The 16,409-nt window shown below is 45.0% G+C and overlaps 4 protein-coding genes across 4 annotated transcripts; 1 reads left to right on the top strand and 3 right to left on the bottom strand.

Annotated features, from left to right (window-relative positions):
- Positions 1-935: 935 nt before the first annotated feature.
- On the top strand, positions 936-2,402 carry GLAREA_05163 (uncharacterized protein; the record flags this gene model as incomplete). Its single annotated transcript, XM_008078452.1, has 1 exon — positions 936-2,402. One exon carries the CDS (start codon positions 936-938, stop codon positions 2,400-2,402), a length of 1,467 nt encoding a protein of 488 aa, XP_008076643.1.
- A 1,303-nt stretch (positions 2,403-3,705) lies between these two features.
- GLAREA_05162 (uncharacterized protein) lies at positions 3,706-5,031 on the bottom strand (the record flags this gene model as incomplete). Its single annotated transcript, XM_008078451.1, has 1 exon — positions 3,706-5,031. One exon carries the CDS (start codon positions 5,029-5,031, stop codon positions 3,706-3,708), a length of 1,326 nt encoding a protein of 441 aa, XP_008076642.1.
- An 813-nt stretch (positions 5,032-5,844) lies between these two features.
- Positions 5,845-6,960, bottom strand: GLAREA_05161 (uncharacterized protein; the record flags this gene model as incomplete). The annotated part of the gene is made up of 1 exon (XM_008078450.1): positions 5,845-6,960. One exon carries the CDS (start codon positions 6,958-6,960, stop codon positions 5,845-5,847), a length of 1,116 nt encoding a protein of 371 aa, XP_008076641.1.
- Positions 6,961-8,549: 1,589 nt separating this feature from the next.
- On the bottom strand, positions 8,550-11,571 carry GLAREA_05160 (Ankyrin repeat-containing protein; the record flags this gene model as incomplete). The annotated part of the gene is made up of 2 exons (XM_008078449.1): positions 8,550-10,780; positions 10,827-11,571. The coding sequence occupies 2 exons, from the start codon at positions 11,569-11,571 to the stop codon at positions 8,550-8,552; spliced, it is 2,976 nt and encodes a 991-aa protein (XP_008076640.1).
- Positions 11,572-16,409: the final 4,838 nt, after the last annotated feature.

Raw genomic sequence — 16,409 nt, 5'->3', positions numbered from 1 at the left:
TCCCTAGACTCTCTTCGCGCTCCTCTCCTCTTAAACATCATCTTCCGCCTCCCAAACCACTCTTTCATCCCTCTTTCCTTCCGTCCCCCATTCTCTTTCCTATACACAAACCACCAAAAACAGAATAAAGCACCCGCGATCATACCCACAAACAATAATACAACGACAATTATGACCGTGGTGGTTTGCGGACAGTGCAGGTGTTGGAGGTTCCAGTTGCATACCTTCGGTGCTGTAGTCGTGGAGTTAGAAGGAGGGGAGGAAATGGGTCTAGGTGTAGCCGTGGATGTAGGTTTAGCGTCCTGGGAACTCGGGAATACAGTGACAGTCCATTGGGTTGTCGTTGCTGTGATAGTAGGTCGTGAGGTAACCCATTGGATGATGCCCGGGAAGATTACGATGAATTCAGTAACAACGGGTTGTTCTTCGCTCGTAGTGGTCGGTGTGAAACTAGGTCCGACTCGTGTTATAGTTGCGAGATAGGGTGCGGAGATGATATCATGGAAGGCTGTTGTGAGTGGGGGGAGGGAGGTTAGTAGGAGGGTTAATAATGAAATGGCTTTCATGATGGGGCTGGGTGGTAGCTAACGTACCTTCTGGCTGATTCGCACTTTCGACGATGGTCGGATTTTGCGTTGGCAGAAATGTTTGAGGGCTCGTTAAGTGGGAAGGTCTATAAGACTACTGTTGTTTCATTGTTCCGTTCAGACAGAACAAGAAGAAAATTCCATAGTACATGATGGAAGGTCAGCAGAATGTGGACAAAGAAAGAACAAAGAACTTTCTTTTCTGTTTAACTGACAATCGCATTATTGAACATATAAAATCTTGCACTCTTCAAATACGTAGACCACAATTCCACTCCACAGCTAGTACTTCACAGAGACTCCAGTGCAACATCAACAGCAAATTCTTCACATTCAACTCCACTCACCATGAGCACCCCATTGATTTCGAGTAAAGCCAATCTCCCTTTTCCCAAGATGGTCACAGTTTCAATCCCTCCAACAACAAGGACGACCATCATGCCTACTACATCCTGGATCAAAGTCTCTTACACAGCCACGGCAAGCCCAACCCCAACCGCATTTAGATCAACGATCATTAAGGAAAGCTGCGATACTAGCACCTTCGCGGGTCAAGTATCCTGCCGCACCGAAGCGGGAATTCTCGCCGTGTTGTTCATCTTGCTCTTCTTATTCCTTCTCGGCATCATAGTGTTATTCATCTTTCTCCGATGGCAACGACTCCGCAGAGAATCTCTCGGAGTTAACGATGGTGGTGAGAATGGTACTGCACAATCTGAGTCTTTTGGCATGCGAGCATTTGATAGAGCAAGGGGGTTGTTGACACAACGGCCACCCACAGCGGTGCTACCATCGGATTCAGAGAGATCTTCTGCGATTTCTCTACTACGGTCTCGTTCTCGGAGCTCTTCTACGAACTCGGCTGTGGTGGGGATTAAATTAGTGGTGAGACGGGGAAGTGAACTGCCTTTGCCTGCATTCCCTTTCCATGAACCGCAATCCTCTGAATCTTCAGGATCGTCTTCTCCTGAGGCAGCTTTCCCTGAAACGGCATTTCCTCTGTTACGAGACGGGCCTGAGAGAAACCTACAGCTTGTTGATGAGGAGGGGTATGGTTCTCAAGAAGGGGAGTTTGAGCATGTGGATGATTCGAGGAGCGGATCTCCAGAGAAAAGGGAAGTTTCTGGTAGGAATTCAGTGGGTGATGATGTATTCAAAGTGTCTGGTGAGAAGACTAAGAAGAGTAAGATCAAGATGATTCATGAAGTTCATCATCTTAGTTCAATTGAATCCGAGGTTGAATTCGATCTCGGTAGTCGTACTTCTCGGGCTAATTTTGAGGGCGAGACTACAAGTGACTCTAGTAATAGCTTGCCAGGGCGTGGTCCAAACCCATACAGCTTCCCTGGTTCTGACACCAAACTCGCAGACGACGAAGGTAACCGCCACGGGCTTTCCCCAAAATCCATCAGAGACACAAATAGCGTCTGCAGTTTCCCTTGCTCTCACGAGGAGCTTGCTCAAGAAGAGTACCACATCCAGTATCCTTCCGAAACCGGCGTGAGAGAAACGAGTAGCGTTTACAGCGTTCCTAGTCTACCTTCCGAACACGCAGAAGATGAATCTAACATTCGAAGCCAGGAGGAAGAAGATGTTAGTACCTCGGAACAACCAAGTATCACAGAAGTGGCATCCATGCGAGGAAGTCCTCATTCCAGTACATCTTCATCTACAACATCACTTCCAAAATCAGAAGATGAGTTTGTAGTTATTGCTTTGGACGAGAGTGGGGGAAAGGTAAGTGTGCCTCATGGTGAAGATACAGTAATTCTTCAGAATAAGAAGATGGGGCCCCGAGAGGGTCATGAGGCTTAGAAAAAGTAGACATTGCCCCTTGAAAGTAAGGGTATCTCCATATTTCACTAGACTGAATGAATAAATTCTTGAACCGTGCAACTTTCTTTAAATAATATGTGTCTTTGGAACAATACGACTATTTTTGATAACTCTAATTAAAGACATTGAGTACCCTCACGGAGGACAAAATAAGTGTCAGTCACCTGCGCAGTAAACTTGGGCCAAACAAGTCGACTTCGAACAGAGCGTAATAAGTCTTATTTACTTAAAATAATAGACGAAATGGAACATATTGTTCTAAATGAGTCCACTAAATAACGATATTTCGCCAACTTAATCGAAGAAATACCGTGTTTTGACTGCCATTTATTCTGTCCACCGCGAGGTACCGTGATTGTAAAAGTGTGGTTTTGGAACTTGCAATACTTGCAGATAAATTTGCTTGTCTCGTAATATATCAGTAAATTGAATAAAATACGTGTAAGGCAGTGACGAAATGGTAGTAGTGCAGTTAGGAAGAAGTGTTGGGGTAACAACCGTCGACCATCAGCAGCGTTCCACGAGCCAACTTCTACCGCTTTGGTACCGCAAAAGAGCGAATGTGTGTTTCTACGTAGATGGACTTCTGTCGTGTGGCAAAGCAATAATCATAGCGATTATAGAACGTTGTGACTAGCTAGTCGAAATCTAAATCAAAATGAGTCATATCAACGCTTCTCCCCGGCTTTGAGAAGCTGATAGGCAAATTCCGTCTTCAGCACACAAGCAGCGTGAGAAGATCTTGGCTCTAAACGCGTTCGATATGAACTCGTTGGCGAATAGTGGAAATTTTCTCACGACAAAATCCCACGAGACCGGACAACTACGCTGCATTGATCCGTTTGTCATGATGGCGAGGAATGGAATGATTGGGATATATTTTTGGGATGGTAGACAAGGTGATGTGATAGTAATCATCAACGATGGAAAGCTTTCTCATTAGACTGGCCCACTCTTTGGATATCAATGGTGGTGAATGAAATGTGAAAACCTGGGTGAGTGTTATGTGATCCGGCGTCAGGGGCAGGGTAGACGACAAGAGCAATGCACTGATGGAGCTTTGGATGACTTCTCGATGTTTGATGCAACATTTCATTGTTGACATCCTGAACCCACTCGGTCCGAAGGATAACACATAGCAGAAGTATCCAAATGCTTAATTTTTGCTTTCATTGTTTGCGTACTGCTTGAGATATCCGAATCGATTCGAGAAAGCCACACATAAGACTTCCCAGTTGTTTGACCTCTCAGCCTCAGGGTAGAATGTGTCGCCAATTCCTATTCAAATAGGCTCCCACGACAGAAAATATGTACCAGAACGGCCTGCAGCAACAGATAAATAATGTTTATCAGCAAATTCTACAGGGTCATGAAGAGCCTTTGGCCACAAGTCTTTTCCGCCGGGGAACAAGTCCGCCCAGCAAACTCTTGGGTCGGGAAAGTTTGTTTGTAGAAATGTACCCTTAATTTCTGCATCGTAACCATCCACAGAGTCAAATTTGCCGTGGTTAGTAAACATAAACACAATATAGTATCGTCGACCATTAGCTTCGAGATCATGATACAGGTCGTGTTGCCCAGGAGCCCTGATTAGCTCACCTGGCTTTAGCCGGTTCACTGTATTGTAATCATCATACTTTAGATCCGATGTATCTATCAAAAAGCTGTACGCGGCCGGTATGCACGAAGGATACTGCTCCCATTGTGGCCGTGGAATTCCATCGATGAGCCAGTAAAAATGTTCAGCTCCATACATAGCAGTTAACCGATTGGCAGACTCGAAAGCGCTTATGTTGCAAATATCAACACCACCCTCGGTTGCCCACACTGGATTCCATTCGATTCCGGCCCGTTTAAAGTTTGGAATCATTGAAGGCTGCTTCACCACATCCTCTGTATTAAGCTGGAAGAAGCTGTGTTTCATTGTTGTTGTGAGATGCCCGGAAGTAGTATGTAGCCTCAGAATAACAAGATCTGTGTCATCGAATGAGCCAGGAACTAGCTCCTCGGCTTCCATTTGCTTTTCCGGCGGTTCTGAGGTCTGATATTGTTCTTTCCAAACGCTTAAATGACGCGGTCTACACATAAGTCCCTCGCCCCGGAAGAGCCTCCACTGCTCTCCTGGGATTTCTCTTTCCAGCCAGCGAAAAGCAGTCCATCGTGAAGATTTACATGTCGAAAGTAGACTGCTAATCTGGGTGTACGTTGATAGTTGTCGACAGCGACCTACAGCAGCCACTTCATCCGAGAAGTCTTGGATAATATCCAACTCTTTTGGTCCTGGTCCAGCTCGCCCCCAGACGGAGGGCACAATTGGATACAAATGATCGAAAAATGGCGTAGAAGGATCGCCTCTTTCGACTTTGTCACGGACGTAGCACCAATATTCCCAGTCATCAACAACTACTGGGGAAGGGCCCCGGATGCTTATACTATCCCGCTCCTTGTCGTCAAAATGGTGTTTGACTCTAGCGAGGGTTCTGAGAATAGCTGCTGTAGAACGAGGGAATCCTTCTACATCAATCCAGTGGATACCGCCGTGACTTGGAATAACAAGTTTCCATATAGACTCTTGTAGTTCCAATGGGAGTTCGTCGAAGATTGCCATGTAATGGCAATAGTCAAGTGGAAATGGTGGATTAGATTCTGTGTTTTAGGAAACTCCTCCAGAAAACAAGGCGATGCTAGCCTGTCCCGATTATATTGGTTTGGGGGATTCTGAAAGTCGAAGCTCCGTGGAAAGAGAAAGCGGTCAGCGGAGTTGATGTGTTGGCGGACTTGTTGTGTTTATTTGAACTTCTCATACGGGGCTGACAGGAACACATCTGTGAGGGCAAGTGGGGCGGTGCTGTTGGTGCAATCCCTCGAGGCTCGGTTATTTAAGGACCATTGGCCAGAACCCAACTTACCAACATCTTGGTATGCCCGCCTGACTAGAACCGGTTGGTGGTATAAGAATGACTTGATTTGCCACATTTAAATCGCATGTGTTTTCGGGGGCGAAAATGGAGTTGCTTGCCTTTTCGTTCCCCGGTTCAATTTCGTTAATTTACGGCCACCCGAGTCACAAACAGTCATGCTTATAAAGAAATATAATGGGTGACTTGTTAGTATCTTTAGTACCTAATACTTTTGAGATATATTTGTAATTTTGCCAAAAGACTCTGGGGATATTATTAGAACAAGGAGAGTATGTAGAGTTCTATAAGTCGTGAGATATTTAAACTTAAAACTAAGCTAAACAAACACTAAAATAACAGTAGGAAAACCAAATTAAATACAAAAGATTGCAAACTCCATAACCAGACTAAATCAAACGCCAAAAACTACTGTATACCCTTACATAGTTGAACTCCATTCTCCACAAATATCTAACACAATTAACCATAGTAAGACCCTCCTAGAGCTGAACCCCAGATAATCAACTTGAGCCTATTGCCTTTCCCCTTCCTTTTCCCTTCTTTCCCTTTTTCTTCTTTCCTTTTGGATTTCCCGATCCAGTTCCAGTTTCCGCTTCCTTTTCCGTCTTCTTTTCCGTTTCCTTTCCCGTTTCCTTTTCCACCTCCTTTTCCGCTTCCTTTTCTTTTTCGGTTTCCGCTCCCTTTCCCTTTCCCTTTGGATCTTTTGGTGGAGTCTTCGGACGTAAAGGAAGATCGCCTCGAGATCCACTGCCTTCTTCCCCGCCTGATTCCCCTCCGCCTTCCCCATCTGATCCGCCTCCTCCACCTCCACCTCCGCCTGGGCCAAATGGAGGAGGTGGGGGATTATCTTCAGCAGGCTCTTTTTTGCCTTCTTCACTGGCGTAGATTGTGACAGTAGTCTCAGATGCATCTTCCAGTGGCACACTATGAATTTTCGGAAGCTTGAATTTGTCCATTGTCTTTAGGATCTCAGGGTCCCAAGCAATAGCAACGACTGCCCTATCGTACTGGGCGTATTTTGACTGCATGTCCAATTCCATTCTCTTAAGGTCCTTGTTGACGAGCTCCTTAAAGGAATTTGGGCTGTTTGAAGAAGACTGAACCTTGAGTTCGACAATAAGACCTTGTGCTCTGTCTGCGTTTCCAGATTTGGGAATGAAAACGAAATCAGCTTGCTTTAATGCGTGTTCTCTCCCAGCATAGACGGCGATTTCGCGTGAAATCGTCGTGGAGTCTTGACTTCCCAAGCCTTTCCTGACGTAAGCCGCAAACTCAGCTTGAACCCAACCTTCAATACCCCCTTTCTGATCCACCATATAGGGTAATATTTCCTTTTTTGAATCAAGCCATTTTGACAAAGTTTTGGTGAGACTGAAACGGGTAACTGTATTTTCTCGTCCTGGTGCGTTGGGTGGGCTTCCACCGCCCCCACCAGGTTTGTTGTCCGGAGTTGTTGGCCTAGTTCTTTTGTCTTTCCCTTTGCCTCCTGAATCTTTGGAGTGGGCCAAAACTAGATCATGGTTGTGCGAAGGGGCAGGTGATGCCCAGCATGGAGAAAGAGCTAAAAACGCAACAAGAAGAGCCAACAAGCGGCCAATCTTGGAAGAAGTGATCATGATGGCTGATATATATGTATATAGAAGAGAAAAGTGAAGGTTTTGAAATTGAATGAATAAAAAATGAGTGACTTTGAAGCCATGACTGGAGGAAAGGAGTGTGCTATGCAGAAAAATAGAGATGATACGATGAGAAACGGAATGTAGGACAGATCGACCTTCACTTTATAAGTATTGCAGAGCATAGACACAGGAACATGAATTAAAATCCACATGCCCATTCCTATGAGGCTATGAAGCAATACAATTCCCTTTCTAATCCACATGTTGCGATGTACGAAATGTTCTGGGTGTTCGAAAAGGCCAGGCTTCCTTCTTTAGACATCCTCCGGCGATGAATGACAGCCATCATCGTCAGACAGAAGTGGGACTCAACAGGAAGCCGTTTGCATATCCTGAAATGGATCAGAAGCTATCGTTTGAGAGTTTGTTTACGTTATGTTCAACGCTATAGATATAAAAAATGCCTAGGAGTTTGATACTGCCATCAGATAAGAGAGATCAGCTGAGGGATCGTGGAGTCCTCAAAACCCTAAACAAGTTCCAACAGCTAGATAAGAGGCAGATTAGACTGTGGAGGTGCACCAACTGATTTTACAATGCTGAGGACCGATCCGCAATCCTATTGTTGTGGTGGGCTAGCAGTAGGTCCGACGGATGCGCCACTACCTGAGCAGAACAGATGTTGGCCTTTAGAATTGACCTCAGAATATTCTTAAAGTTGTTCGTCCACTTATTTGAAGATGTTGAGAACCGATCCGCAACCGTATCAGTTTTATACATTGGACTCCCAGTAGGTCCGACGGACGCGCACAATAGCCCACTACCGCCAGAATAGATGTTGGCCTTTGAGAGTGACCGCAAAACGCTTCCAAACATGTTAACCAACTCAACTAAAAATGCTAATGACCGATCCGCAATCCCACAGTTGGATGGCAGCAGATTCTATGACTGCGCACAATAGTCATTACCGCTGGAATAGATGTTGGTATTTAAAAGTGTTGCGCGGTCACTTCCAAAAACCAACACCAACACCCAACCCTAACCAATTGGCTTGAAAAGCTAACAAGGCCAACCCCTAATCCTTCACTTGCTGAAACATAGACTTGTAGGATCCGGAAGACAAAAGACAGCGAAGGTGTGACAATGCTGCATGGACCAAAATAGATGTTGGTTATTGGAAGTCCTTCGGCTAGGCATGTTGGTTTTTCGTGCGGATCCCAATGTTGGGTCCCGATACTCCGCGAGTAACAAAGCGAGGAGGAAGGAAATCCAGAACAGCAATAGGGTTACAAAAACTGGACGTCTCATGAAACGAAACATATGAAGTCGCTATTCTAACAACAGGCCGAGTCTTTTCCAGAATCGTTTGTGTATATCGAACCCTAGATGGACGGTACGGCGTACACGATTTCTCTTCAATACAGGTAGTTGCCTATAAATTATTTAGCTACAAGACTGTGGTTTTTTCATCGTCGGTGCAAAAATGGCGCGTTCAAGCAGAAGTTCTCTTTCCGAAGAAGCTTCGAAAGTGATAGTCGAGGCCTCTTTGTTTCCGGTCTTCGTTAATCGCATATAGCCAAAGAACCTCAATAATTCCAAGGGATCCACTCCGCGCCATTTGGATCAGAGTCGCTGTCCACAAGACCTTCTGAAGTTAGATCCATGCTGTTCTCTAGATCTAGATGGTCTTGGGGCAAATCTTGAATAGCAGCCTGTAATATCGCAAGGATATCTATCCTACAGAGGTCGCTTGCTAGACTAAGAGGTGTAGAGCCATAACTACTTCGATTCAAGGGATTTGCCCCCCAGGTCAGTAGCAGCTTCGTTGCGCTTGTGTGGCCATTTTCAACAGCTTCCATTAGTGGCGTCCAGTTGTCCCAGGTTTTAGCATCGACTTCACTTCCATAGTCATAGAGAAGAGAGAGAATACAAAGGGATCCTCCACGAGCTGCTCTATAGAACGGCGTCGTTCCGGATAATGAGCGTGCGTGCAGCGATGCGCCAGCAGAGAGCAGTAATACCACCGTCTCTTCACACGCATTCCCGGCAGCAAGGTGGAGTGGTGTAAGCCCTCGATCCTTTGTCGCAAGATCAACGTTTGCACCGAGTTCGAGGAGTTTCTGAATGATGGAAACACGGTTTCCGCTCGCTGCTGCGGTTAGACATGTGAAGCCGTCCTCGAAGTGAGTGTCAACATCAAGCAGCTGCGGTAGCAACATATCAACAAGAACTTGTAGACCCATCCGGATAGAGAAACAAAGAGGCGAATGGGTGAAGGCCCTTTCTAGAGGGTGCGTCGCACGAGTGACCTGTCGCCATGTTCGGAACGTGTATGGGTATTCTTCCGGATTGAGGAACCAGAGCAACCTCGGCATCAGTTCCTGTTGAAAGAGAATCGATTCAGAAGATATACCTGAATGTTTCAGGTGCATGGACCAGTTGACCGCTGCGTATTTTAGCAAAGAATGTTTGCTGGTCAGGTTCCAGATGGCAGCGGTCAACCCTTCATGAATTGGGACATTGAAATCCGAAAGAGTAAGATACTGAAGACAAATCTCAGCAAGAACTGCATGCGCATCTCCTAGATTGATCTTGAAGCCCATGGTGGGATCGCCAAGGGTTTGGGTACATAGAAAATCTTTCGCTGTCTGATGGATTAAGTAGACTTTGTGGTCCACCACAGTCACAAATAGTCCAGAGATATTTTTCACCGTAGCTTCAAATCTTGCTTCACTGTCGAGATCAAGGTCGCTATAGGACTGATGTTGGCGATCGATGGCTAGTGCAACATTCATTTCCTGTAGGGTGAGTGGTCGAGCTGCTGCAACAATTATATGGAATAACTTCCATGCCAGAGGTTTTTCATCTTCCCCAATCTTGGAGAGGATTGCTTCATAAGCTTTGTTAACTGTAGTCGGAAGATTATTGATAGTGGCCCTCAGTTTTCGACTTGTGGGATTAATTGTTCCACGAACAATATCAAGAATAAGCGTCAACCAGAGATATGTTCGATGGGTTGTTCTTAGAAGCTCTGCCTCGAGGGTTGACTGTTCCAAATGATTAAGCCTCAGTTCGGAACTGAGTTTCCTAACTCTCCGCCTGATAACGAGATCGATCTCACGACTGATTGCATTGTATTCTTGCTCGCCCTGCAGACGAATCTTGGGGTAGCTGGATGTAAGATCGCTTAAACGCCGTTCAATATCCAGATAAGGCCGGCTGGTAATCAAGAATTTGAGCTGAGAGGTGCTTTCTTCGGGTTTGGCTTTCTGATACAATTGGTTGACGGCATTGATAATCTGATAACGCCCTTCTTCTGCGCATTCATCGAGGGCGTCTAGAATACAAAAAACCTCTCCAGCCTTCGGATCAGCCACCGCTTTGATAAAAATATCCCAGAGTGTATGGAAAGATTCGGGGAGTTTGTGCCCATCCGCCTCGTAGTCTTTCATGGCATATTTGATGAGCATTGGATTCTGCGAAAAGAGCTGATGCAAGATTGCTGAAATCGCGGTAGCTATATTTTGCTGTGTTTGATTGTCGTCCTTAAAGAAGAAGTAGCACATGGCACCCGCTTGTTTGCTCTTCAAATCTTGATCTATGAGAGACTTAGATAGAACAGATTTTCCGCATCCTGGATCCGCAGAGACCCAAAGGAGACTTGAAGATTCGCTCTTTTGCCAAGTATTGAAGTTGTCATGCTGGAGAACCCATTGGCAAGTTCCTTCAAGTCGATCTGGATTCCTGTTCTTGAATTGTTCGTAGTCTGAGGTGCGCAGGGCTTGTACACACTCGCGTTCCATATCAGTCCATTTTACTTGTAAAATTAGCTATCTTAATTGAGCATATGTTGGTGACACTACCTTCATTAGATATGCTTGACCGTTTATCAATCTCTTCCTGGAGACGACGAAATGCATGTTGCTTTCCTTCGCCGTAGATGAGTGGCATGTAGACCTCGAATATTCCGAGCATTGAATATGCCCTATCTTCTTCGCGAGTGGTCTGTCGTCGCTCTGCCCAAGACATTCGCTCAGTGACACTAAAATCAGACAAAGGACTTTCTCGAAGAACTCTCCCAGGGATGCCCGTTGTTTCACATATTTGACGTTCTAGACTTGACTTATCGCCCAGAATAATCCCTTCGTTCGAGAAAAATTCAACGGACTTAGGAGCAATGAGCTCTTGCAGGGTCCAGCCGCGAGTGAACCATCTGCTTTCTCGAAACGCCGTTTCCCAAGCTAGTTCTTCGATTTTGTCATCAGGACTAGACACATCCGATAAGTAAACGTAGCATTTAGTTGCTTTGCTATACCAGCGAAACATGGAGTTGATGGACTCCGTAAGCTCGGCGCTGCTTGACTTATCAATGCAGCATGTGTCCACCCAGAAGTATTGCAAACCATCACGTTTTGCTTGTTCTCCACAAAACCGTATTTTCTCATAGCCAATCTTCTTTCTGCCTGTACCATTTCGTAGATCTTCGAAGTCGACCTCCTCTGGCCCCCATGTATGTGACAGTATGGCATATTTCTGGGGAATTTCATCGGCCAAGAACGTCGTCAGCTTAAACTCGCCATCGCTGTTATACTCCAGGAGATGCATCATTTGGGATAGGTTCGAGTGGCCCAATTGACGTAGAACGAAAGTTAAGCTTTTGGCTGAGTTAGCAGGATGTAAAGCTTACGTCGACAGCGCTGAACGGTGGCATCGGTGCAAGCCGTAGGACGCACGTAGAGCCAGCCGTCCTAATCGCTAGACTGTCTCCACGGATCTCATGGCCAGCTGTCTATACTATATCATGATGAAGTGTCGGCGCCGTTCAACTATAACTTATTGAAATGTTTTGTAGTTGTTGCGAGCAATGGTCGGGCTCGAAACCGTCCTTGTGCTCGTCGTGATAAGTGGAGCTTGTCCGCATCAAAACATGTGGCGTGCATCTATCAAAGATTTCCACGCCTTAGCCCGTAACCGCGGTGGACAACATAAAATCGGCAAAATCGCAAATCGTGGTAGAACTCGACAACCAAAAAATATCGTAAAATTAAAAGAAAAATAGCAGGATGTTCTAAGAGCACTCTGATAACCTAACAATTAGTTCAGAGGGTTTAGCTTTTGTCGTTGTCGAGATATTACTGTCGCCGCGAAATCCGGATTCCACGTTATTTTGTCCACCGCGTGGTAACCCAGAACCCACCTGCAGTTCTTCCCATGACCTCAACATCCACAGTGTTAACGTATGGTACGCTAACACTGACTTGCCCATACTACATCACATGAACTACCTTTAGACAAACTCTCTATCTCTTCTCACCCATAAAGATCAATTATCTTCTCCTTTACATACCTCCCACAGCTGAAGTTTAAGACATCGATAATGAAAATAACGATGAAGAATTTCGTCAAGGCGTGTTCTAAAGCGTGCTCTAGGACTGCGAGGAAATTTGGAGAAGCCATTCTGGGCTGGCTAGAGCGTCATATCCCAAACACTAAGCCAGAAGCAGAATCTAGGTCCGAGGACAGCAACGGGGCATATAAATATATTGCGCCAGGGACACCATTTTATGCATGGTAATCAATACAATAGGCATCAGTAGGACACATTTAAAGGAAGTTCGTGGGCTAGAATGGTATAAGGTCATCCACCTTACTTTCAGATAATACTGACAGGCTATAGGTCAAGAAGGAAACATTCTCCTTCATGGTTTCTCTGGAGTCAGAAACACGCTTACAACAGAGTCCTGTACGTTTTTCTTGAGAAAATAACAGCATCTCGTGCGATGAGAATGGATCGATTTTGAGAGCTCTCCTCTGAGCGAAAGGCATGCTAAGCTGATAGTACAGTCTCCCTGCAATCTAAGGCCTGATGTTCCTTACCACGAACCGCATCGAAAGCAACGTTCAGCCTTCGACTCACGGATTGAACTTTCTCAAGCGACTTGCTATGAAGCTCAGGGTATTTCGGAGAATGACCCCGGGGCTTCTGTGGGTTGGCGAAGGAAGAATAAAATGGGAGGCAGGTTAAGAACGTAGTGAAGATTGCTTTATTCAATCATTGGCCTCTGGTGGTGAGGGCAGGTGTTTCAATGAAAGGGCATCTGACCTGATTCAGTATCAAATTTCCATGACTTCCTTTGTCAGAACAATCTGTCGTTTTAGGAAAAGGGTTCAAACAATATTCAATGCTTATTCAGTTTCATTTCAAGATTAATACTTTAAGTCTAATACTTTCTTTTATTAGTTCTTATAGTATTCACTCCCCTCAGGAAGACACAAGCAAAATTACGCCTAGGTTCGCTTCTCTCTTTACAGCTGCGAATGTTCTCCAAGCGCATAGTGGAGATCGGATGGGGGTTGGAAATATTGTTTCCAAAGTTTAAAAAAAAATGAGAGATGGGAAATATAGGGTGTTCGCTTTTGGGTTATGGGGATAGTAACTAACACTTTCAAGTCGGGGATGGAAACGCTGGATGGTTTACCTAACGGCGGTGGGTATTGTGGTCGGAATAGTTAATTCGCGGAGGACAAAATAAGTGGCAGTCACCTGCCCGTAAATCTTAGACTAAATAACAAGTCTACTTCGAATAAAGCTTAAAAAGTCTTATTTACTTAAAATAGTTAACGAAATAGTTATAATATTCTAAGTTAATCTATTAAATTACGATATTTCGTCAACTTAGTCGAAGAACTATTTTAGTTCGATTACTACTTATTTTGTCCTCCGCGAGGTTAATTACTTTATTAACTAGTATAAGCGTTAGCTTTCCTTAGCTACTATTAGCAAAAGCGATTTTCTTAACCTCTATATATTCTCTTTATTAGATAATATTATCTTTCGATACCTAAACCTTTTACAGCACTTATCTAAACACACTACCTTAAATATCGGTCTACTAACTACGAAAAAGGTTAGACGTAAATACATTCTCGTTAGTCTAACCGTTACTCTATTTTAAGGGTCTATATATAAAATAAAATAAAGCTTTTCTAACAGTTCTAGAGAAGTTGTAGAGGTTTAACATTTAACTACTTAAGAAAAACTTGAATTACATTCAGCAATAGGTGTTTCCATAAGTGAATTTACCTTCCAGCTAACTAATTTATAGTCATAATTCGTCTTGCCATGTACGGAAGGATGTTACAATGTTCGAGACTCGTGCCGTGGAGGGAAACTACGTTAGTATTTCAAAGTGTCCGAAGTCGCTTGAGAAATTCATACAAGGCGCTTGCTTTCTACTCAAAATCTTCGTACAATTTCTTGTCCTCACCAATATCAAAACGTACCTACCAAAAGGTATATATGCCACGGCCTCACCCTCCCTCCCTCTAATGCCATAACCGCAAAGCTCATCAAACCGTACGTGCCGCCTCCAACCACCAACAACCGAGCATCAAACCTCGCGCCTCCCACAACCACCGACAGACAATAATGCAGCAAACCCTGTAATCTAATCCTAAACCAACGTACAGTACCACGGTTTGCCGCATACAGGAAAATGGTTGTGCATGACGCCACAACCGCTTTGCCGCAGCACAAGACGTTGGGACTACACAACTTTGAGGATCAGATTGGCTTTGGGGGCGAGTATGGAAACTTCCATCAGCTTTAAGAGGAAGGTTCTCTCGTTGACAAGCATGACTTCCATCAGACGACTTCTTTGCGCTGAATGAGATTTGTGTCGAGTCGGGAATCTCTTTTTGAAAGTCTAAACAAATAGAGAAGTTTTGCAGCTTTTGGGATTATAATTGCATGAGTACGAGTCATGAAGTAGTCGTTATTATTGAAATAAGAGGTTTTGCAGCTTTTGGGATTCGGTTAGTATTATAGTGTATAAGAGAGTGTTTCGACCCGAATAACTTCCGAATTAGGACGATTAGATTTAATCCCAAATAAATCCCATGGGACTATATAGTCCCAAACGCGATTTTGGGATTATAAAGTTCTATCGGAGCTCCGAAAGAGAGAAAGCATAAATTACATGAAACTATAGCGCTAAACCATAATAGGAAGTTAAACGGTAATCCCAAAATCTGCAAAACCTCTCTAATTCCTCATCTCGCGACCTCGCGATTAAAGTTGCAAATTATTCCCTTGAAACCGACCCTAGCACAGGACATGCGGGGATGATTTGATGTGCGACATGGTTTGTCCATGGTCGCGAGATGCGAGATTTCGGATGATGGGTTTGGTGGAGTTGTGAGAGTTATGCGAGGATGAGATGAACTGTTGTTCTAGGGCAAGATCATCGGAGAAACAAACCCTATTTTCGTTCCGACAGCTGGAGAGCGCAATAACTTCCAAGAAGTGAAGGTCTCACCAAGCGCCAGCACACACTCAGAATCACATCACAAACCCTCCGTACTGGTTGGTGATCAACCGCTTAGATCGGAAGCTCAAACGTTCGAGTGTATGTAATCGGACATAAACCACGGGACGGTTGGTGAGGGACATTTGTCGACTGGCTTCTCGGCAAACGGGCTGAAACGAAGGAAATCTCGGGTTTGGCCAGGTGCTTCCCCACGTAATTGGTGACACGATGGGGAATTTGTTTGCGATTTTTTTGTGGATTTCGTTTGCTGTCTGGGTATGATCGTGGATCGTATTGCTTTCTTGAGCTGTGCTATTTGCTTGAGTTGTTCCTGGAAAGGCATGCGCTGCTCTGCCCAGATATCTGCTAACAAACCCAATGTGCTGGCGTTGAAGACTATCGTACACCGGCTCCTGGGCTTTCACCGGAACGGTCCAGAAGGATTCGGCATATCGCGCAGACGGCATTGAACGCAAGGAAATGAGCCCATGTATATGGGTTTCGTCAGAAGGATTCCGCGGGGAAGGCCTGGCCCTCACGTAAAGTCTGATAGATGGCGATATATTGGATTGTCGTCATGATAGTCGCTTCTACATGCAACAAGATTGTAGATTGGATCGATTAATTGTTGGTTTGCGTAAGGATGGAAGAGTCGGGTGAGGGATATGTGGTGTTGCGCAGATTTCGTATGCAGCCAGCGGTATCTGCATCCAACCCCTTTTTTAGCTTCCCAGATACGAGGAAATCAAAGTAAGGTCGAGCCGGGTTTTCGATAGCAATATATAGTGATTGTTGCTAAAGATAACACGAGCGGGATCAATGTTGGTTCCTGGATGGTTTGTCGACCGTTGTTTGCTCTGCTGGCAGGACTGTTTTGTTGTTTCGACCTCCTCATCTCCCTCTCCATCTCGCTGATGATGTGATGAACTCTCCAAAATGATTCCCGCGTGTACGGTTTCAGGTTGAGTAGTGCACTCTTCGTGGTGGGTTCTCGTGCATGGTTGATCTGCGTGTGAAGGTGGGATTGGATCGTCTTTCGTCCTCTCCCGGTACAAAACATGGTGCACCCAACCAGCCCCTGGCCCAAGCCCGTTTTCCTCACTTCCGTGCCTGCCCAGCTTTTCTGTGAAGGATCGA

The sequence above is a fragment of the Glarea lozoyensis genome (assembly GCF_000409485.1).
Source record: "Glarea lozoyensis ATCC 20868 chromosome Unknown GLAREA10, whole genome shotgun sequence".
Taxonomy (NCBI): domain Eukaryota; kingdom Fungi; phylum Ascomycota; class Leotiomycetes; order Helotiales; family Helotiaceae; genus Glarea; species Glarea lozoyensis.
This window is presented reverse-complemented; position numbering and strand designations above follow the sequence as displayed.